We start from the raw sequence: 24,792 nt of genomic DNA on the forward strand, positions 1-24,792 counted from the left end.
GAGAACAACAAAAACCAGCTCACCTCAGGTTGCTCTACAACGTTCCCTGCTCCTTTTCCTTGATTGTGCATGTGTGTGTGTTATACTTCTCTGGGTGTTTTACTATTTGTGTTTCTTGTAGGAAGTAGGTAGGAAAATCTTTTAAAAATTTCATGAAATAAAAAGATGTTGCACCGTAGTGTGGCATAGTAGTGAAGAACAAGGGCTCCTGAGACCCCTGCTGGCTGTGTGGTTCTGGACAAGTATCTGTGCTGCAGCTTGTTCTTCTGTAATACGGAGACAGTGATTTCTACTTCCTTTGGTGGTTGTATGGGTTAAGTGCATAAATAAATGTTAGCTATTATTCTCCTGAAGATAGAATACCAGAATTCTTCACACACACACACACACACACAGATTTCAGTAATTTAGAAACAAGAACATCTGAGACTAGATGCTCCTGGACAGTCTGAAAAGACAGCAATAATCATCTACATTTCCTTCTTTAATAGAACATAATTTAATTCACAAAATGAATATTCTGCAATAAGCAACATTTTAAAATAACAGTAAACCTTACCTTCATGTTTGTTCTTTGTAGGAAGAATTGGGTGCAACTGAAAAATGCAGGATTTCTATTTGCTGACTCAGCTTATGTGGAAATGCAATCCTAAAGAATCAAAAAATAATCCACATAGGAATGTCAATGAACTTTCAGGTAAACACAGTAGCTTGAAACACTGACATTCCTTCCTAAATTCCTAACATGGCAGTAAAGAAATAAAACGAGAAATTAGGGACAAGAAATAAGATGCACCTCAGACAAGGGTTTGATCTCCAAAATACATAAAGAACTCACACAGCTCCACACGGGGGAAGACAGAGAATCTGATTAAAAAATTGGCAAAGGACCTGAACAGGCACTTCTCCAAGGAGGACATACAGAGGGTTCATAGGCAGGAAAGGATGCTCGGCATCACTAGCCATCAGAGAGATTCAAATTAAAACCACAATGAGACACCACCTCACACAGGTCAGAATGGCCATCATAAATCAGCAAACAAATGCCAGCGAGGTTGTGGAGAAAAGAGAACTCTAGCACACTATTGGTGGCAATGCAGACTGGTGCAGCCACTGTGGGAAACAGTATGGAATTTCCTCAACTAAAAATGGAACTGCTTTATGACCTGGCAATTCCACTGCTGGGATTATACCCTAAGAATCCCAAACACCAATTCAAAAGAACCTATGCTCCCCAATGTTCATAGCAGCATCATTTATAATACCCAAGTGCTGAAAACAGCCTTAGTGCCCATCAGTAAATGAGTGGATCAAAAACTGATACATTTACACAATGGAATACTATGCAGCAGAAAGAAAGAAGGAGCTCCTACCCTTTGTGACAGCATGGATAGAAATGGAGAGCATTATGCTAAGTGGAATACACCAGGCAATGAGAGACAAATACCATATGATCTCACTTAAAGTGGGACCTAATGAACAAAACAAGCGAGCAAAATAGAACCAGAGACATTGAAATAAAGAACAAACTGACAGTGACCAGAGGGGAGTGGGGAGGGGGGTCACAGGGGAGAGGGGAAGGGGCAAGTCAAGGAACATGTATAAGTGACCCAAGGACAAAGACAACACGGGAGGATTGAATGTGGGATGTGGGGTATGGGCAGGGCGTAGAGAGTAATGGAAAAATGGGGACTACTGTAATTGAACAATAATTAAAAAATAATAGAAACAAAAAAAAAATACGATGCATGAGAAGTAACTGACCTGAGTGGAGGGCTGACCTGAGAGCCGGCAGTGAGATACTGAGCAAGAAGCAAGACAAGTCCCGAGGGGGTAGCTTGGAGGCACTCTGTCCTTTGGAAGGCGGGACGAGGTGTAAGTGTGGAAAGGAGAGAGCTATACAGTCTCAAACAGAAGCAATAGCCCCCACACGCAACGCCACATCTCCCAAGCTCCTCTCCCACTGCAAGATACTAGGGATTCATCCTCTGGATAAAACGAGCCAGAGAAGCTTGGGACTCACAGAGCAGGTACAAGAGGAGGGCAGAGTTACTGCTGCGCACCTGAGGATTAAGTTACAATCCTTTGGAACCACAAGGAACTTCAACTAGGCCTCTCGGTGTCCCCTGTCCCCCCACGCAGATGAATCTAGAAGGTGTCTCTGGAGAACCTACATGGTCTCAAGGAAAAGAGGATTGATTCGGCTAATCCAATATCAGATTAATGCCAGGAGGAAGAGAGAAGTGGAGGGAAGACAATTAGTAAGCAATACAAAGAAACTTACTGTTTCCTTTGCCACAAATTGAGCTGGGTTTTCTTTCATGTGCAATGGAAGGATTTTCAGAAGGGCCTCTGAGGAGCATTCCAGTCAGATAAGAACTCAGAAATGCTCCCTGGAATGGGCCACAGGGAGGTACTGGGTACCTTGGAGAGTGTACTTTTGACGGAGCAGTGAGGGGCAGAAGCCAGAGTGGAGAAGTCTGCAGAGCAAATGCAAAGCTAGGAAGGGGGGATAATTCATGAGCACACCGTTCCTTCAAAACATTAGCTGTGAGAAAGAAGAGAAATCAACTGACAGCTCTAAGGATTAAGGGTGGATATTTTTTAAAGGTAAGACACTAGAGCATGCTTGTATGCTGATGTACTGATAAAAATAGATAAAAAGTAAAAGTGACTTGAAATAACAATTGTATTATTGTTTTTAGGTAAACAAAACTATATAATTAATAAAAATAAAGAAAATTGAGAAGAAAATTGTCCAATTCAGACATCCCAAATATCTTTGACCCCAATGATAGGAATGATTTAAATTCAAAGGATTAGAGAAGGCGAGGAGTATATGATTTATTTTCAAGAACCCACCTCAATTCTCCATGGCTATATAATACACATGAAAATATTCATAGATGTAGTCTGGTCATTGATAGGTTTTCTAGAAAATGTTTCTCCCACGGTGTTTTCACTAATTTCTTGCCTCACTAGCACACTGATTTATTAGTCCACATTTAAGGTCAGTACTTATCCACTTGCTCAACAAGCAACTTACCCATTCAATAGGATTTACTACACACCAACAATGTGCCCTTGTGGATGCGCAGGTATCTGCAGTTCCAGGGCATGGAAATAGGTCGCAAAGGAAAGCAAGCCTCTGCACTCACAGGGCTCAGCCGTGGGCACCAGTGTTACACTGTCCACCGCGCCCGCTGTGTCTGAAACAAAGGTTTTTGCTGCAGCCGCAACACATCGTCTCCGTTAGGACTAGACCGAGTGGCCCAGAAACGATCCCATTGGGAAGGAAAGGTGGGGCCTCACCGCCATCCACGCCTCCAAGAAGCGCTCTCCTTGGTACTCTAGGCGTCCCCTCGTGGAAGTAGGAAAGCCGTCTCAGCTTAGGGTGATTCTAACCTGAAGTCATCTTCCTGAAGTTACCATCCTAATTATTCCGCCAAATTGCAACTGATATTCTGGGGAATCTGCATGAAAAGCAAAGCACGTTTCAAGCACAGCAGGCCATCCGAAGGGCTAAGACCACTGCCAAATTACCCAGCTGTCATCTTTGTGTCCCCGAAACAGCATCAGCACCAGCACCAGCACCAGCACCAGCACCAGCACCGTGGCGCTGTCCAGATACCAGCAGGTGGAGGGGGCAACATTGCAAACCCCGGGACGCCGGCGCCCGCCAGGTCCTTCAGGGCCAGGTGTGAGGGGGAGGCTGGGCATGCTGTTCAGACCTGGGCCTGCCCCAGTGTAGTTTGGAATTTAAGAGCCATGTTGGTCTGAATATTAGTGGAGCTTCCAGAAAGACCTAATTTACTCCCTGGCAGTGGTTGCTTCACTGGAAGAGCCTGATTCAACTTCAATCAAGAATTTGCTGTTACGAATGTTCCCTCGGTATAAAATATCTGCTATTTCAATAGCCATCAAGGGGCTATATATGATGAGCGAAAATATCAGTATCAACCAATAAGCATTTCCTATCCAAGAAGAAATAACTTTATTCTATTTTTGCAAATGCAAATAAGAATGGAAATTTAACATGAGTATTTTCACCATGGAACAGGCTTTTGTCATTGCTGCCAAGTTCTGCAATAATCATAAATGCCTCTCATTCATCCCCATGCTGAGGTTGGTCCTTACTTTTCCTCACATTAAGTCAGAGCTGAGAATTTGTTGCCTTTCTCTCAGCTAGAACCCAACCATTTTACAGCTTTGATTTTTTTTTTTAAGTGCAGCAGGCTAAGATCTTGGATTTAGGATGTGGCTGTAGGCAACTAGAGATCCTAAGCTACATTTTTGCAGAGACTTGTGAGCAAGTGCAGCAAAGTGGAAAGACTCCCAGAGGGCACTGGTGCTGATTCTGCTCTGGCTGTGTGAGCTTGGGCCAGTCATTTACCTTCTCTGCACCTCAGTTTCCATCTCTGAGAAGTTGGGCAGGAGAATCTCTGAAGTCCCTTCCAATTCCCCATCCTGTGGTTCTGTAAGTGGTGTCAACCAAAATAGGTCACTCTGGCCTCGAAGGAAAGAACATGCCCTACAGCTTTCTAGTTTCTGAATAGAACATTCAAAAAGAATGGAATCTACAACCCCCGCCCCCGCCCGCCCGCAGCAGAGACGTGCCACCTCAGGCAAAAGGAAGAAATCTCTTTTAAGGAGCATGATGTGCCAACAAGGAGGCTGCGTGCCACCACGCTCTGGCCTTTGCTGCTGCGCCGGGAGCCCGCAGAGGGCTGGAGAGCGAGGCAACCTGACCAGCCTGTTCCTTGCTCACTCTTTTGTTCTGAGATTTCCCTGAAACCAGAAGATAAATTCTTTTCCTACTAACGCATATATGCTGCCCGGAAGCTAAAGGGCTTTCTAGAATGTTTAAGATTGTTCTCCTTGATTCACCAACTCTTTTTTTGATATCATTCCCTCGTAAAACTTATCTACTGCCCATTAGGTATTTTTTCAAGCTTCCAATTTTACAGTTGAGCTTACAAAAATAGTTTCCCTAGTAGCTCTGAGAAGCAACTTACAGATAAGTTGTACCCATATAAAGTATACAATAAGGTGAGTGTTGACAGTTGCCCACATCTGCAAAAGTGCCATCACAATCCAGATACAGACATTTTATCACTGCCCATACCTCCCTTGTGCCCTTTTGCAGTTCATAGCCACCCGCTGACCTGCTTTCTGTCACTATAATAGATTAGTTTTCATTCTCTAGAATTTTACATACATGGAACCAGATAGCATGTACTTGTGTCTGGCTTCTTTCATTCACCATAACGAAGTTCACTCATGTTCCATGTATCAGCATTTTGTTCTTTTTTTATTGCTAAGTAATAGTCTACTGTATGGTGGGTACTACATTTTGTCTTTTCATTCATCTGTTAATGGGCCTTCAGGTTATTTCCAGTTTGGGGTTATTATGAGGGCATGATTTTCTTTTCTTTCAAGTAAAGGAGTAGAATGTCTGGATCATATGGTAGATGTATGTTTAAAGAAAGTTCACAAAATGTCAAGACAACAATACATGATTGCCAGGCATACCTTTGCCCTTGAATGAGAGAAACCTTAGCTTCTTTAGAGGCATTGATTCTTCAGCCTGTCCTCTTATTGAACATTCTAGAGATGAAAGAGGAGGTTGGAACAAGTTATAGACCATTTCTTTCATTTGCAGAGGAGCAAATTGGGGCCCAAGAAGACAAAAAGCCCTGCCACAGAAGAGTTGCAGGGCATGTTAAAAGATGTCAGCAGGCCCTGACTGGTGTGGGTCAGTGGGTTGAGCACCAGACAATGAACTGAAAGGTCGCCAGTTCGATTCCTGGTCAGGGCACATGCCTGGGTTGCTGGCCAGGTCCCGGGTCAGGGGCATGCGAGAAGCAACTGATTTATCTCTCTCTCTTTCTCCTTCCCTTACTCTCAATCTAAAAAAATCTAAAAAACAGATGTTGGCATGTCACACATGTTTGAAGAGCGCTGTGTGGCACACAAGAATGTGGAAATCTTCACGGAAGGACATCAAGAAGAGATGCACAGCCCAGGGCCCTGGTTCACACTGTACTTCTGGACTGTCACAGCCAGAAAGGATCTAATCATCGTTTACATTGGATGGACATATCTTCTCTACTTAGATTCTAGTGGGGAAAAACAAATAGGTTTAGCATGAGCTTCTGACAAAGACCCAGAAGCCCCTGGAACTTACCAAACATCTGCAGAGACCGTCACGTCTCCCAAGGCCAACACTGCCTACTCCAAACTCGGGCACCACCTCTATGGGCACAGTTTACCCCTGTGCCAATGCATGGCCACCGGTAATGACCTTGGCTTGAATTCATTCAAGAGGAATGCTGTGTGGGAATACTTATTCCCATTTTCATTTTTATTTGCAATAAAAATGGAATAAACTCATTGAATGACCACATCTTTTCTTTAATCCAAAACATAACCCTAACAAAATTCTAAAAAATTAATTTCATATTTGTTCTCTATTGTCAATACAATGCATGGTTCTTGGAGGGATATTTGTAAAATCACCTTAAGCAGTAACAACAAATCTTACTTTGGATGCGATGGCATGTTAAGTGTTGCAGTCAGGTAGATCAGAAAATGTACATATAAAGGAATAAAAAATGTGTCACTTGAAGGTACTTAACCATAACCCAACAACAAATAAAATTATTTTCATTTCTCTCAAAAAAAAAAACCCCAAAACAAACAACTTTGAGAAGAGAATGTGTTATATGAAAAGAATATTCTAGTCAAGTGTTTCTCTGCATGGCTTTTTCCTGACACACAAAGTGAAAAGAATTGGAATGAAACTCAGAAATTCTTTGAACCAAATAATGAAGAGGAAGTAATGGCAGCTTACTGAAAAGCATTGTTTATTACATTTACAAATTTGTCAGTTTTCTCAAAGGAAGCCCAGGCTCAGCAGAGGAAACAAAGCCCCCATTATCATTGCAGTTGCTTTTATAGCCTGAAGATTAAGATGACTCTCAAAAGCATTCTGTGGTTTTCATGCTTGAGGCTCGCTGCCTGCATTTAAGGAACCGTAAGCATCTGGCCCCGAGGAGACACTGCCAGCTCCCAGGCCACAACAAAAACTGTCTTGGTATTCAGACAAGGTGGAACCACATCAAGAACGCCAAGAACGCCAAGGACGCCCAAGTGGAAGGGAGTTCCTAATTGGAGAATGTGTTTGGAGAAGGCTCAGCAAGCTCTCAAGGTGGGGAATGGAGGTGTGTCATCACCTTTATCACTACCGACCCCCTTCCTTTGATCTTGACTCCAACAACCCGGAGGCTTTCCAGAGAGATGTGGAGACAGGAATCGGGTATCCAGAGTGGCAGTAGTAACTGCTTTCAGCATTACTGCCAGCATTTTTAGCTTCCAAAAGGTGCCCCTGAGGTTCCTCTGAGTCCGCGTGAATTAGCCTAACCTGCCACAAGGGGGAAATTTTATTTAGAGGATAGTTCAGAACTTTTTGCATGCAGCTGCTCCATCGCGATTGAAGCAGGCCTCCCAGGAACCAGGGCAGTAGATGGGCAGCGTGAGCACTGCTTTTTCTAAAATGTAAATCCAATCATGTTACTTCCTTCTCCAAGGTTTCGATGACTCCCCACTGCCTTAGGAAGTCAGAACTGCCAAGGGCATGGAGCAAGGTCTCAGTCTGGGATCTGTCCACCTCATCTGCTCCGGTGCCCTTAGTTTGAGGAACTCCTAGCTCTTTTTCTCACCCCAAAAGTTATAGCACAGTCTTGGGATCAGATAATAATCCAGGCAACAGAAAGGACTGAATGAATCCTGGTCAGCAACTCAGGAATCCCCTCAAGGGCCCTGCCCTGGAGGCTCCATCCAGCTGCGGCCAAGAGCTCCAGCCTTGTTACAGCCTCTTAAACTCGCCATCAGCTCCATTGCTTTCATTATCTTTCTGTCATTGCTGAGGTTGGCTAAGAAAAATATGCCTCTTGGGGAAAAACAGCTTTCTGAGCTCAAACTGAATTCTATCCTTTGCTATTTCCGTGGCATTGGGTGCTTACCTGTGCAGTAGAGCCACTCATCGCCATCCTGGGGCTGCTGTAAGGTCCAAATGATGTAACATGGAGAGTGCCCCACACATGATGTATAGTTAGCGTTTGCTTTCTCCCCTCTTACAGCAATGGCTCTTTCAAATACAATGAGATGATTAAAACTAGAATGATAGGTTTGAGGCATCTTAGTTTGAGGAACAAATCATTAGCCAAAAGGCAAGTTTGGACCTTTTTGGTTGAGACCCAAGCTAATACTTAGCAGGCAGTGGCTGAGGACCGAGGCCACATGCAGGTCTGTGCTAAACGTTATTAAAAGGAGAGTCTCCTCCAACATTCAGGTTGCCCAAGGCCAATTTAGTCAACTTCATTCTTGATGCTGTGGCCAGTGATTTGCTTTTTCTAAAATGTAAATTCAATCATGTTACTTCCTTCTCCAAGGTTTCGATGACTCCCCACTGCCTTAGGAAGTCAGAACTGCCAAGGGCATGGAGCAAGGTCTCAGTCTGGGATCTGTCCACCTCATCTGCTCCGGTGCCCAAGCTAAGTCACTGATGGGCCCATCAGGGAGTCACACTGAATTTGATGTATGGCTCTTTGTTCTTGTGATACATCCTTTCCCCTAGGATTTCTGGCCATTACCCGAGTCTTCAAAGTAGGTATCTATTCATCTTTTACATCTCAGCTCAGATGTCGGCTTCTCACTGACCACTAACTCCTCCCTCTGTGTATTCACCGGAAGCTATGACTCCTTTAATAATAGCACTGTCGTATTGCACACATTTAGCACATATGCTTTCTTCACTAGACTACAAGGTTCTTGAGAGTAGGGTCTGTGTCTTAGATCTTTGCATTCCCAGTGCCTTGTGACATTGCAGGTGCTCACAGAATGTTTGAATGAACAGCCAGATGGCAGGGGATGCTACTAGAAGCAAAGCCAGCAGTAAGGTGGCAAAAGGCTCCTGGTATACAAGGGAGCCATTGTTTGGATATAGTTCAAGATTCGCCCTAGTCTTCCTTTCCTTTTTAATCTTACCCCCTCTTCCCTACTTCGAAGGTTATAAATCACAGCACTTCGGGTTTGTCCTACATATGCCAGGTGGTCCCCTAGTCATCCTGATGGCGGCACTGTGCAACAGGCGGTGGACCACGTCACTAAGCAAGGATAAAGTATGGTGGGCATCCTCTCGCTCCTAAGGCAGTAAGCATATTCAGTTGTTTAAAACATTTATGGAGCAACTATTTTGTTCAAAGCATGTGCTACGTGTTGCTTGTGGTATCATTTAGAAATATTTTCATCAAGATCAGTTAAAACATTTTTAGAAATTTTCAGGAAAACTTATTCATCCAGTTTATCCTGATTTGGGATATGAGACAGTGTGGGACATTTGTTAACTGGGTACGAATCAATCCCAAATATCCCTAATGTTTAACAAAGTAGCGTCAAGGTCAGGAAGAAGGTGGTGGTATAAAAAAGGAAAAAAAACATATGCAAATGCTTAAACTGTGACATATCCATAAAATGCTATACTATGAAGGAGTTAAAAAGGGTGAGGTAGGTCTGTATGTACCAGCTTGGACATATCATCCAAAGAAATTCAGTAAATAATAGCAATTGTACAATGAAACATGCCATAGAAAATTTATGTACTCCTTGCCCTCCAACTTGATATATCAACAAATATGTATTGTACATATATATATACATATAAAAATGCTGACAGAAAAAACATTAACTGTCTTATAGCAGCAATTTCTAGGGATGAAGCTGAGGGGCAAAGGGTGACTTGTGCTTTATCTGCACTGTTAAAAAAATTGCAAAAAGAAATCACATAAGAACCACTTGCATAATTGTTTTTTTTTCCCTAAAAAAGGAGAGAAGTAGGTAGGAAAATATTCAAAGACATAATACTATTTTAAAATAGAAAACAATTTTTCTCATTTAGTGATAGGTTGTTAAGTATTGTGAATTGGTAAACTTTTGTACCTGTATTGGCCTTCTGATAAACAGCCTGCTGTTCTGAGCAGGGGCACAATGACGTGGAAAGGGCACGGGACCAGCAGGAGAGGACCTATGTTCTAGCCCTGGTTCTGCCTCTTACTTGGCCAACCACTTAATCGTGCTGAGTCTCAGGCTTTCCAAAATCTCTAATATGGGGATAACAAATACGGTGCAGTCATGACACTGTCGTGAACTGCTGCGAGATGGCCATGTGCTATAGGCTGTGAAGGTCTACTTTGCACACTTTTGTGTGTAACCTGGGATTTTAATGCACAGAATGTACTCTAAATAAAGGCTCTGCTAAAGGAGACCAAGATTAACCACTGAATAGAAAAATATGAACAAAGGTGGTTTAAAAGTTAGTTTATTTGACAATTCACAAGTGATTTGTAAATGGTATGGATCATTTGGAGCCAAATTTGAAAACCAGTAGCTCCTGTTCTTCCTGGAATGTCTAACATGCTCTATTTTGCCCAAGTAGTGCAAGTCATGTCTACTCGAGGAATTCAAGCTCATTTTAACTTAAACTAGAAATAAAAATCAAGTACCATACAGCAGTCTGAAACCAAATACATGGAGTATTTTGTTGTTGTTGTTTGAGCTCATTTCTATCAGATAATTTGTATACAGTTACCTGTTTATGAACCAATATAAAAAGAAGACTAAGATAACAGAAATGTTAACTCTCTCAACTTTCTATGGCAATGCAAACACAAAATCACCTGGACCTAGCAGTGAATTCAGTACCAAGGTAACACATTTAAAAAGACACACGTAATACACTTAAGCCTCTAGAACTTGACTTCGAGGAGAGCCAGGAGAGCCACAGAAAGATAATAAGCCAAGTTCTGCCAGGAAAGTGTTAACTTCCTTTTGTCTGTAGCCACCTCCCACCCCCACCACAACCTTTTAGAAATGACAGCTACATGGAAGTTCAATATATTAACAGAAAGAATGGTAACATTTAATTTTATCAACAAGTCAATAAGAAAAATGAAGTCATTTTCATAACCAAACATCTGAAACTGGGTTTATGGAAGACAGCCGTGCTACCCTGCAGGCCCCACCTCTGCTTTCTGTTTCAGTTGCGTGGGATGGAGAAAGCCCTGGCTCACACTAAGCAATGGCAGCTCTTCGGTGGCCCGGCCTGAAATGCCAAGATGCTCTTCGGTTTACCAGAGACGGCCTTATTCTGCCATCGGCACGAAAACACTTAACCTGGTGCTGATGTTTGCCGGATTTCAGTGTTTTGAAATGTTATAAGAGGTGTATTTGAGCTTGTTGGTGTTAATTTTTTGTTATATTTTAAAATCAGACATTAATGATCTCAACAGAACAGTTTGAATATCATTGCCTCAAGACATGAGTTTATTCATTTTTGTGTGAAACTTGGATTTCTGAAACTCCGCTCTAGGCTGCCATGAGTCCCCGTACTTTGGTCGCCTGCTCGTCCCCCTTGGCCATCCCTCCTGTTTCATTCACAAACCCTGCCCCGTCCTGTGCTTGGCCCACCGTGACATTTTCATCTTGTGTTCTCTCCATTTCTCATGTCCTCAATTACCACTACCTATGCTGACAACTCCCAAATATCCATCTCCTAAATACGTAGCTGGTATCTCTCTCCTAAGCCACATTGAGATTTATACCACCACTTGAATATTCTATAGACATCTTAAACTCAAAACAGAGCTCATGATTCATCTTGCTTTGTTTCAACGCCTCCAAAACTAAGCTCCTCCCCCTCTTGAATTCACTCTCAATAAATGGGATTGTTCACCTGCTTGTCCAAATCAAGAGTTCTAGGAGGCATCCCGCATTCTTTCTTCCTTATTATCCTGGTGAGCCGGCCAGTCCTGCTAATTCCATCTCCTAAATACTCTCTGACTCCATTCCAGCTTCTCTGGTCCCATTGCCACTGCCACGGTGCAGCTTCTCAACAGGGATTATTGGGATTTACGTAACTACCTAGACTAATAAAACATAATTTTTGTTACATCACTCCTTGACAAAAAAAATCCTTAAGTATCTCTGATTACCTTCAGAATAAAACGCAAATTTTTCACACGACTTACACAGTGCTTCCTGTCCTGCCTGGCCTACTTCTCCATCACACGCGACCATTCTCTTTCACTTCTTCTCCTGCTCGCTGGCTCCTGCTCCTGCATCAAGACTCAGTCATCTACCGAATCTTCTGGGAGCAACCTCTCCTCTCCACTTGCCTTGGGCTCCCTCATGAGTGCTGTCCAGTCCCAGCACTTTGCACTGTGAAGTACCTGGGCGGGGGCGACACTGTGAGCCTCTCTCTCGTTTCTATTCCACAGTAGGGTCTGGGACATAACAGGCGCTCAACAAATGTTTCAGTTGCAAGAGTAGGAGGCATGCCTCAGAGGCCAATGGATCGCTTACTCAATGTGTCTATTAACAAGACACGAACCCCATGACTATGATTTCCCGGTGAGACAGCACCTCGCTCTCTGAATCTTTTCAGTTAATCCAATTCAAACCCAATTCTTTTGGTTCCTCAAAAGATAACACAGAATTAACACATTTTCCTGCAATCCCACCCCTACGTGGAGATGAAAACGGGGACTCAAACAAACTCTTACTCATGAATGTTCATTGCAGAATTATTCACAATAACCAAAAGGTAAAAATGACCCAGGTGTCCATCAGCAGAGGAATGGATACACTAAATACGGTATACCCCATCAATGGAATATTATTCAGCATTTGAAGGGAATGAAATTCTGATATACACAATATGAATAAACTTTAAACACATTACATGAAGTGAAATAAACTAGATATAGAAAGACAAATACTGCATGTTTCTACTGACAGGAGGCATATTGCCCATACAATGAGCTACACCTGCGGCTGATCTAATGCCTTGATCAACCTGGAGAGGTCTCAACTTCTGTGGAACCAGAACTGACCACAAACTCACCCAGCACTGTCAGCAGAACCCACAGCCTGCTGCACTTAGTTTTGTGGGGTGAGTTTTACAGGTTTACAACTTGTTTCACTAGGGAACTTAAGGAGTGAGATGCCTTCCCAAGGCCTTTATAAATAGTTTGCTACTCAAATTTTATAGACTGCGTTCTGCATATGAAACTACTTTCCTATTTACCTGAAGCCCATAAATTTAAGAAAAATTGGGACTAAAGCATAAACATGACACCTACAAACAAAATGTGACTTACACCTGCATGATAACAAGCATTGTAAAAACCAAAGGAGGCTAAAGGGAGACGTTCAAGGAGAGCGAGGATAAAATACGTAACTAAGAAGCACTCCGCAGGGGTATCCTACTGAGGCAAGGCAGGCAAGCTAGAGGGAAAAATTGTACCAGGAATGAGAACAAGTTCTCCACTTTTTAACCAGTGTACTGGGTGGCCAGACCGATGGACTGTGGACACAAAGCAGGTGCAATCATTCGAGTCTCTTCCCTTCTTTTCCCCACACCTCCCCTTTCAAAGGAACCTAGACATAGACACGAAATGTCAACCAGTTATTACAGGGCCTGTCACAGAGCAGATATTCAACAAACACACTCCTTTATGCTCCGTTCCATACTAAAGTTGTCAGGAGAGCATTCACTTCAAGCACATGTGCTTTCTAGCCATGTTTTCTGAAAGTCATTCCGCTTAAGGTGTAACAATCAAATAAGTCATAGACATAAGTAATAGAGATATGACTTACTAAATATATGCATGTATAGTAAGATAGTTATCACAGGTAACAAAATCATGAATATTGCTAGAAAATATACCAACAAGACATTTTTCTATGCTGCAAAAATGAGCTTCATTTTGCATTTATTAGGCACCCGTGATCACCTTAATTTGGTGTTATAAAAAGAAAGCAGAGTAATATTATCTGTCCCTGGGTAGATCTGTTGTGAAAATAACTGACAAAAGTAGGTCAGAATCCCACAGAATGGTGAGTTCTGAATGTTAGGTGTCTTAGGTTATAAATTCTGACAAGACAGATGCCAGGATCTTCTGAAAGCCTTTGAAATTCATTAGGGCAATCCCTGCTCATTTATTATTTAAAATCAGCAGCACGGTAGGAAATAGCACTTTATGTGTCTCTGGCTACCCTGCTGTCCCTTAGATAAAAATTGAAGGCATTACACGCCTACTCTTTTTGCTGGCTCCGCTTTCGCCCCTCCCCCAACTCCCCTCCTAACCCAGATGTGCTCCTGGTATCCTCTGGAAAGGACAGAAGTGTCCTTAGGAGGTCAGAGACTCAACTAGAAATCTATTGGGAGCTGTGGCCTTTTTCCTATTCTAGTCCAGATGTAATTTTTCTCCCTACATCACCTGTTTTTGGTAAAAATGGCTTACAATGTTTCTTTTTCATCTAGTGTAACAAAGCAGAAATCACTAGGCAGTGAGTGCTGATTGGGTTTTTTTACTTGGATAAAATTGTTAGCTATTTCATGAGGCAATATATAAACAAAAAATGAAAAACATTCATTTTTTAAAATTCAATAACTATGCTTCAATTTGTGTGACATCTACATATCAGTTTCCCATGGAGAAAACTGTCATAAAAATTTAAGGTCCAATTTAATATGATTAGGAACATTTTCACAATTTTGAGTAATGTGAATGATGCATCTGTTTCCATTCTAAAATGATCCTTCTCTAGTAATTTTCAAAATACCCTCTCACACTGAAAATCATCTCAACAAATTATGGTACAGTATGCACCTTGAGAAATTTTTTTTAAATATCATTCTCAAATACTTCTTACCTGGAAGTTTTCTTCTTTAAGCTTTATATAAATCAATATACTTCATGAATGATAAAAGAACAATGTAAATATACAAAAGACAAGAATTCGTTGAAGACTATTTTATAAGTTCAAGCACAGAATTTCAGGATGATAAAATCATTTGATATTCAACAAACAAAAGAATTTCTTTAAAAGAAAAAAAAAAAACACTGCCACCAGACAAATGTTCCCTCTGGCCTGCCTCTGCCTCCTGTTGCAGAACAGGTAGAAAATCAGGTCCACAGGAAAAAGCAGCTGAGCTGCATACTCCAAGAGTTAAATAAGAAAAACATAGAAGACTGTAGCACACACGTCGAAGAATAAATTTAATTTCAACAAAGAATTTAATTCTTTAACAAACAAATGAGTTTTAAAAGGTGGTAGTGCTTTAATTTTGAGCGTCCCTTTCTTAGTTCCACTTGAAAAAAAATTGTAAGTTTTTTTCCTCTAATTGCTTCCCAACAGTTCAATGACAGCAAAACATTAAATCTATGATGGTGCTGGAGTTCTTCTATAGGGACAGAGATGTGACTTCATGAACTTTGTAAAATCTGCAGTAAGGGAGAGAAAAAAGAGAAAAAGCGAGGAGGAGAAGGGAGGGTGGGAGGGAGGGAGGTGGGGAGAGAGAGAAGCAGAAAGAGGAGAAACAAAAACTAATTTTCCAGGCCGGGAAATACTTATAAAACCTTTTATGTCAAAGTTAGGACTTCACAACAGAACACACCAATGTAAAATCCAATAGCACCTGTAAGATTTAAGTAAATGCTGCCATCATTTAAATGCTTTTAAAAAATATCTGTAAAAGACTGAAAGAAAAAAGATAAAGTACATTCTCCAGAGAACAACAAATGTATTTCAAAATAAAAACTGTATTTTTGTTTTTCTTTTTCTTAGTTGTTTTTTTTTGTACAAGAATTCATAGTTATCATATAATAACTTATACACAATGGGCTCAATCTCTGCTCTCCTTTTCTGTGCCACTTCAAGTCCATATGTTCAGGCTACAGTCCCCAACATTATTTTCTGACAAATATATTACCATAATTTGATCTGAATATAGATACATTATATAATACTTGTCTCTGGGAAAATCAAATGTTAATATGCAAACTTTTATTTCTATAATACAGATATGGAGAAAACTATAGTAGGCACACAACCTAATTATGACCTATAAGTGATGATTCTAGATACTCTCCTACTGTAAATTAATGTTTAAAATAGTCTTAAGATTTTATTTATATGTGCATTTGTGTCCACCTTATCCCATACACTGTACACGTCTAATGACAATCTGGGAATTTAAAGGTGCAGCCCTCAAGAAATTGTTAAATCACTTTTTAAAAAAAGAAAATATTAGGCAATATCAGACAAGGAAAAAACTCACAAAACTTCCAATTTTAAATTTCATCTCAGTAGGAAAATATTAAAAATAATTTTCTGTATATACATATGGGTATATGTATATATTGAATTACACATCTCACATATCAGTACAATTCAAGTGGAGACATTTTGATGAGTTATTTTCCCATTAAATAACAACTATGTCAAAATTTAAAAATATCATATTACATCATTAAAATAATTCACTTACCATTCTAAAAGCTTACACTGTTTCCTTTTTAATTTTTCACTCTTCATAACTATATTCCCTGATCCCTAGACTTAAATCTCATATTTAAGTCAAAATCAGGTGCAGGTGCTCTTTGTTACTCAGAGACTGATGGATAAAATCACATCTACTTCAAAATTCTAACAATCCAATAAATTTTATTACCTGATTTATCAGAAATATCTCAGCTCTGAGCTTGTGTACCTACATTATTCTCCCTATAATACAGAGGGGAGAAGAATATCCTAAAACAAATGGAGGTAACTTACGTGATGTTACGGCACATATAATACATGATGGTTAAGTGTCTGATAAAAACTTTGCAGAGACACCTGGGAAAACTCACTTTAGAAACTAACTTTTAAGAAACAAACCATTTATTTTCACTCTAATATAAATTATTATGTATGTATTTCCATACATACACATACACATATAAAACAAAATTGTCTATGTTGAGTAGCTGTTTGTGAGTGAAAAAATGGTTACAAATTGATTAGTTTAATTTTGTACTTAACAATTCAATCTTTTGGGGGTACAAACAAAAAGTCAGTGCATTTTGTAGACTTCACAGAGTTGGATGCTCAAGCACACACTTCAAGCCCCACCTCCACACCGCAGGCACCGTACAGCAAGGATGTACCAACCTCTGATGCGATTCCCACTCTGTATGCAGACTAAACAGCACTTGGCTTGCTTTTAAAATAGCTTCTTAAAAGAAATATAGAAAGAAATGCATCTTTGCTAAAAGTCTTTTAAAATTACATCAAAACAACATTAAAATCTGTTCACTGAGAAGAGCCTATTGAATTGAATTCCTGTTTTGAAATGCCTAGTTAACAGTTCAGAATATTGCCTTGTGAGGTTTGACGAGAGATGTGGTTGCTGTGAAGATCCAGAGTACACGGCTCAATCCCAGTAAGTCCTCTGATCAGCTTTTTGATGGAAATGGAGCCCCTTTAAAATAGCTATACACCTTAAAATGATCTATAATAAACAGTTCCCCAATAACCATAATTATTGGTAAATTGAAATGCATTGATCATTCAGAAAAGATTTCTTGCAAAATATATAAATAAAGGTAACTGCATATTCTGTAAATATACATAACATTGCTAGACCAGACCGTCAGTGACGGGCTGCTGTATTTCAGTACTGTGTCAAATTTATTAGAAATTTAAAAAGAAAAATTTCTGAGGGACGCAGCTGCCTTCATTAGTTGGCTTTAAAATGTGTAATAAAATGGGAGACAATATCTTCTCATAAATACATGGAATCAATATGGAAAAGAAAACTATACAGTGGAAAAGATTAGAGAACACCAGAGTGTACCAGAGTGGTCACCAGAGTGAAGTATCTTCCAGTATAAAAAAGGGGAAGAACTCTATACACCCAGTTATAGTAAGCATGTTTCAATTAAAGACGCAGCTCTCTCTCACTCCTGGCAAGAATTAATTGGTAATGGCACTGCTTCTCAACAATGCAAAAATATCCTGAGAAATTATTCAGATTATAACAAAAGACAAGGCTTTCATCACTAAGTTTTTGCACAAAACAGAGCTTTAGATATCATAAATAAATTAATGTGACCCAGACACTGTTAATTTTCCATTGGCTAATATCAGGAAAAAAAAAAGGATTGCATTAAGTGTCTATTTATAATTTTCTAGTTAACTATGGCCAATAATATACATGGAGGTAATTTGTAGTTCAAGTGTTTCATTTCTTTTTTTCCCCAACTAGCTACAAGCTGAATTCTAAAATTTACACTGAAATATACAATTCCAATTTTCAAAATATCCTCCTCCTGGAGGAGTGGTATTTAAATTTTTTGTGCAATCTTGATGCAGAGCCCAAACAGTCCTATGAAGAAAGACAGTGTATTTTTTAATTAATTGGCACTGAAATTTCACTTTCCTTAGCTGCATTCTAGTAACTTGGCCAAGTTATCTCGTAATTCTGTTAGTTCAAATATTTTTCCATCAAGGATTTCTAAGAGTGTCTTCAGATTATTGCGAAAAGCTTCTTGTTCATTCTGACTTTTCTCCAGACGTTGCTCTAAGTCAGACAGTTGTCCCTCCAGGTCTTTGTTGCGAATTTCTACTTCCTTTAGAAACAAAAGTGTGATACATATATGTCAGTTCACAACGTGGAAAACAATATAACTTTTTTTATTACTAATATTGTGGTAGTTAATGCAATTTGACCATGAGGATGAGCTTCTGAAACTCAGGTTCACGTAATTTTAGAAGATTTCAGATTTTTACCAACGAGTTTGTTCATGAATCCATCTGTCCAACCCAACAAAAATTTCCCAACTGCTTACACTGTGCCAAGCAACCCCCAGTGCACTTCAAATACCTAAGTAGTACTGAAAGACCACTCGCAGGGTTAGCTACACCTCATTTCTATTTCTGCTCCCGTGGTTTTCCTAACGCACATCTGTTAACAATCTCAGGTGAATGCAGGCAGAGAAAGAGAGAAATTCATTTTTTCTCCTTATTGGCAATTCTGGAGACTGAGAGAAGAACATGGCTCTTGAGAATGAAGTTTTAGGATCCTCTGAAAATGTTAATTATTCTTGGTTTTGCCTCAAGAGTGTACGAATCCATGTGGTAGAGAATATAGCTCAGTTGCTAAAAACTATAGTGAAGATACCTAACTATACATATAAGAATTATAAAGCTAACAATTCCAACATACTGAAGATCAAGGAAAGAAAAAGAATCACAAAAAGAAAGTTCAAAGTCTTGGCTGATGTGGCTCAGTGGATTCACTGCTGGCTTGCGAACCAAAAGGTCACCAGTTCGATTCCAAGTCAGGGCACATGCCAGGGTTGCGGGCCTGGTTGCCAGTAGGGGGAACTTGAGAGGCAACCACACTTTGATGTTTCTCTCCCTCTTTCTCCTTCCCTACTCCTCTCTCTAAAATTAAATAAATAAAACATTTTTTAAAAAAAGTTCATGGAAACAAAAATTTTTTTAAAAATTAACAATAACTTCTGGCATACGAAGCAGTTTTTATTACTTTAAAAATGTTTCTAAGTATGACAAATATAGTAATTCTATAAAATAACATAACGAGCTATAGATTTAATTTCAGTCAAAAATCAAATTGAGAAAAAGAGCAGAAAACCAACTACTATACTTTAAATAAACTACTCAGATAAGCAATGAATTGAAAGTTACAGTGGTTTCCCCTTATCTGAAAGGGGGACACGTTCTAAGACCCCAAGTGGATGCCTAAAACTGCAGATAGTACTAAGCCCTATATATACACGATATTTTTCCTATACATATATACCTATGATAACATTTAATTTACAAATTAGGTACAGTAAAATATTAACAATAATAAAATAGAACAATTTTAACAATATACTATAATAAAAATTATGTGAACATGGCCTCTCTCTCTGAAAGTATCTGGAAACTAAGACAGCTCCTAAATGACCGACGGGTGGGTAGCCTAACACAACATGGATTCACTGGACAAAGATGATTTATGTCTTGGGTGGAACAGAGGAGGATGGCTGAAGATTTTGTCACAATGCTCAGAATGGCATACAATTGAAAATTTAGGAATTGTTTATTTCTGGCATTTTCCATTGAATATTTTCAGACTGCAATTGTCCACAAGTAACTGAAATCACACACACACACACACACACACACACACACACACACACACACGAACCCGCAGATAAGGGGGGACTATGCCATATATCTTTTCTGGAAAGCTCACTTTTACATCTGAGAGGAATTAAGTTGACTGATACAATTTACATTCACATATGCAAATCCTATGGGATAATGAAAACATTTTTGTTAGTAACACAATATGAACCAGCCTCGGAAAATATATTTCAAATGTTAGTACATTATTTAAATATAAATTGCTAAAAGATTCTATTAAGTCTAAAGGATAGTGGGAAAAAAATTTAATTATTGAAAGACAACTTGGAAAATAAAAAGAGCAGCACATGAAGCAGCACCGTGCAACCGGGCAAACCTGCGTGCACGAGGACAACACTGTGACTCAATGTGCAAACAGGAAACGGGGCCTAGTTCAGGGTTTTGGGATTATGGGTATGTTTTTCCAACATTTGTCTTAAAATACCCTTAAGGGTTAAACTTTTGAGAAAAATAACTGGGAAATGACTTGAATACATAATAAGAAAGTAACAAGTGATTTAGGATTCTGAACATAAAGAAATGTTCACAAGCTGACAGAAATAATTAAGATCGAGGCTTAAGCAAGGACGCCACAGATGAGTCACAAGAGCCTGGGAAAAAATAGAAAAGGAATAAAGCAGCTATAGTACTTATAAATGAAGAATTTAAGGAATCCCAACCTAATCTTTTATCAGGTATGTTTCTAATCTCTTTCCTTTGAACAATCCAGAAGATGAAGATAAATAAATTGACAGAAGAATCTGAAACCAATAAAATATTTATAAATTCAGAAGCCAAGTTCATGGAGGCTCTAAATTATGAGGGAGAAAACAGATCCTGGGATCAAGTCTAAAAATTCCACTCATGACCGCACAGCATGCTCTCTTGCCTGCTGAAACAATAAGCTTAAGAGTTGAATGTTTCCAACTGTAAAAATAGACGAAATGTCATTCACTAGAAACACCCACTTCACCAGGCACTGCCCAGTTTGCCCTCTAAAGCCTTCCTTAAAAGTGAAAGGCGTTCTTGTTCTCCTTGCCAATCAATGAAACATCCAAATGTTTTCAATGGAGCAAGCAAAACACCAGATTCTCTCAGCTATTAAAATTGCATTGTTCTCTCCAGAGGTAGTCTCCTACTCTAAAGCCATTTTTCTGATTGGAGGAATTTTACTAGGCAAATAACAAAAGGCATCCAATACAATGCTGACGGTGCTGGTCTATTTTGAGGCGGAGAATGTGATCCTAGGGCAAGAATAGACAACCCAGTGCACGCGGGCCAACAGGAGGCAATCGGGGCCCTGGGTGGCACTTCCCAGTCTTCTACCTTCTGTCCATATTTTTCAGTCCTCTCCTTATTGCCTTTCATTGTCTCTCCCGACTCACTCTTCTGTTTATTTTCATTTTTGTCCTATTTTCCCCTTCTCCTTTACTGATATGTATGCAAGTTATAGGACACCCACAGGCCTGGTTCAGCCCTGGTAAAGCTCTGGGGGCCAGCACTTGCTAACTCCTTTTCAAGTGCTTTAAAGGGCAATAGCTGAAAGTTACTCCTAGTGGGCAAAAGGTCAAGCTCTGTATTTGCTAGATACAGGCCTACAACACTAGAGGGATTTTAAAAAATTTAAACAATTATTACCACCACCAATGAGACCAGATCAGGTTCATTTTCTATACTTTTAAATCCTATATCACTTAATCCAAATAAAAGCTACAGAAGAATTGTCTCTATTGACATCTGATTCATATCTTAAACTCTTACAAGTTATATTATTGCCCTGTTAGATTATTAATGTTTAGGACATATAAATCATAAAAACAAATATTAATTCAACAGAAAAATAAGTAGCAGACACAAATTTTAAAGAATACTTATTCAATAATTATTTACTGAGCGTCTTCTATGTACTAGGATTGAAAAATATAGCAATAAATAAAGAAAGATGGCCTCTGTTTCAATGCATCCTAGAAGGAGGGCACTGGCATCAAGAGGTTATCGGAACAGACTTTTGGGAACCCAAGATAATGGGATAATCCTCCCAAACTACATAAAGCAGTAACAGAACAAATAAACCACACAAATTAGACAACTTCAATGTAACTAGAAGAAAGAGAACATACTGTTCAAATTACCTTCAGGAAATATAAGCAGCAATTTCCAGCAGAGAGATTTCTCAAGCTCACACTCTAACCCTTTGCAGAGGTCAAGGCAGGGGCGTGGAGGCGATGCAAGGGGAGGGAGGAGGCAAACGAAAGGCCTGAGACTGAACCCTAGTAATCCAAGAAAGAGAGACCACTAAGAGTGCCAAAATACTAGAAAAGCAAACACACAAAAGTCTTGGTAGACAGGGCAGACTACAAGAAAGGGTCTTAACAGTATATGAGGAGCAATCTTGGGAAAACAATACTTATGAGAAGAGGGTAAAAAGGAAAAAGAGAAAGGAAAACTTGTTGGAATAGTATGGTAAAGGGAAAAAGAAGGACTGCAGGGAAAGGTAGAATCTTCCAAGACAAAAGAAGAGTAAAATACTGAGGGTCACACAACCTCTCCTCCACTGTCTCCCCAAAAGAGGATGCTTTTGAATTAAGAATTTGTAAACCACCCAAGACTACGACCCTACTCATTAAGTACAAAGGTGCCCACAGTCTTAATTTTCATAAACTGTCATAAGATAAAAACAGAAAATGATACTCTGAACACTTCAGTGGATGAAAATAAAAAACGCCCCCCAAACCAAGTATGAAACACAAGAAAACTCTAAGGGAATCCTCTACTCTAAATTAAATATTCTCAAACAAGTATTCAAAAAAAAAAAAAAAAGCTTGAGTGCTTGAGTCAGGTATTCAAATGCTTACAGAAATGAGCCAAAAAACTAAAAAATAGGAGAGTTGATTAAACCCATAATGGTAATGGAAGAAAATGACAAAAATCATATTAGAAATAAAAACTGAATTGTAAGATGCTCAAGGAAAAAACAGATTTAAACAAAAATTATTTTTTATTCAATATTACTTAAAAATCAAAGGGAATTAAAGTGGGATAAAACATGGCAAATAGAGAGGAAGTAGTTGAAACAGAAGACAAGAAGAGGAAATACACCATTACATATTAATGGAGGGCTTGAAGAAGAAAAACACAGAAATAGGAGAGGTTTAATATTTAAAACTTTTATACAAGAAAACTTCCTGGAAACAAAGAAAGATCTGAATCTACAATTTAAAGGGGCCAACCATGTACCTGGGAAAACTGACCCTCAACAATCAAATCCGAGAAATTTCCTAGTAAAACGTTTAGACTTTTAAACTAAAGGAAAAATCCTCCAGGAATGCAAACAGAAGGTGCCCCAAACTTTGAAGGCCAGAGAATTAGACTGGAATCAGACTTCTCAAAAGCAGTATAAAAACAAGGTAATAGTGCTCACTTTGGCAGCACACGTACTAAAACCAGAAGGATACAGAGAAGATTAATGAGCACGGCTTCCAGAGCAAGGATAACTTGTAAATTCGGGAAGTGTTCCATATTTTTATTTGATTGTCGAACCACTATACAGAACACATGAAAATAAAACGAAATAATATAATATTAAATGTAAACTGTAGTAGGAAAAAACCCAAAACCATGGTAATAATGGAGGGGCATTTTCAAGAAACTCAACTAAAAAAATTATGAACTTCAGAGCCTTTAGGTTCCAGCTGTCATCCAAGTGCCAAGTCTACTAAAAAAAAAAAACAAACCTAAACATATAAGAAAATATATACCCATGAACTCTTCTGGAACCTTCTACTAGAGGATAAGCTTCATCCAACCATCAGATTACTGTGGAAACTTCTGAAAAAGGACTGATGGTGACCACTTACTAGATTTAATGTTTATCAAAGACAAAAAATAAAGGTGGGTGATGGTTAAAAAAAAATGTACTTATTCTGATAAGATAAAAATAATGTAAATGAAAAGAGGAAAGGGAAAGAGAAAATCAGAATAAGCATATTATTATTGAGTATGTAATAGCTCAAGGTCAAAGAATATCATTAAAAACTAGCAAAACAGTTAAAGTTTAAATATGAATACAGGTTACTAGGAACATTTTTAAAAGGTGTAAGTTTAAAGGTAGCTGCTATAACAAAGTTAGGGCCATCTTAAATACCAGAAGATACAAGAGCAAAGAACACATCATATAGAGAAAAAATCAAATTAATATAACACACTGAAATTATTACATAAAATGACAACAAGTTGAGACCAAACAAAAAACCTATCAACAAACATTAAAGAACAGCATTTTCAGTTTGGCTCACAAAGCACTATCCAACTAAACATACGCAACACACAGGAACATTTACCAAAACTGAGTATACACTAGGTACCCCAAAAGGGGCAGTAAGACATACTGAGTGTAAAATGCAATGAGCCTGGTAACTGATAATCATAAAATAAAAAGACCCTTCCACCTGGAAGTGCATTTAGGGAGGCCAAGAGGGTGAGATGGGCTCAAAATAGTAAGAGGTTGTCATACTGGGAGAAAAAGCAGCAAAGGAAGGCATTTTTTAATGCTCAAAGCTGCAACTCAGAATAAAAATATCCCAATTATGTTTATGTCCCAAAAAACAGAGCAGCCACCTTTATGAAGTAGACATTACAGGAGACGTAAGAAGACAGATAAAAACAACGATAAGAGACTTTAAAGTGCCATTTGAAGTACAGGACAGA

General features: G+C 39.2%; 1 protein-coding gene and 1 non-coding gene across 3 annotated transcripts in view; one reads left to right on the forward strand and one right to left on the reverse strand.

Moving 5' to 3' along the window:
- Positions 1 to 15,395: 15,395 nt before the first annotated feature.
- HOMER1 (homer scaffold protein 1) overlaps positions 15,396 to 24,792 on the reverse strand; it is a 119,456-nt gene continuing 110,059 nt past the window's right edge. The window contains exon 9 of one of the 2 annotated variants that reach the window (XM_054578527.1): positions 15,396 to 18,518. In XM_054578527.1, coding sequence (XP_054434502.1) covers positions 18,330 to 18,518 — 189 coding nt within the window. In that variant the 3' untranslated portion in view covers positions 15,396 to 18,329. The remainder of the gene's footprint in view (positions 18,519 to 24,792) is intronic. The other variant, XM_054578526.1, reaches the window with a different exon arrangement.
- Positions 23,499 to 23,610, forward strand: LOC129074773 (U6 spliceosomal RNA). The gene has a single exon (XR_008529577.1). It is a non-coding gene; the product is annotated as a U6 spliceosomal RNA (small nuclear RNA).

Source organism: Pteronotus mesoamericanus, unplaced genomic scaffold, assembly GCF_021234165.1.
Source record: "Pteronotus mesoamericanus isolate MK-2021 breed Mesoamerican mustached bat unplaced genomic scaffold, CSHL_Meso_final contig_50, whole genome shotgun sequence".
Lineage (NCBI taxonomy): Eukaryota > Metazoa > Chordata > Mammalia > Chiroptera > Mormoopidae > Pteronotus > Pteronotus mesoamericanus.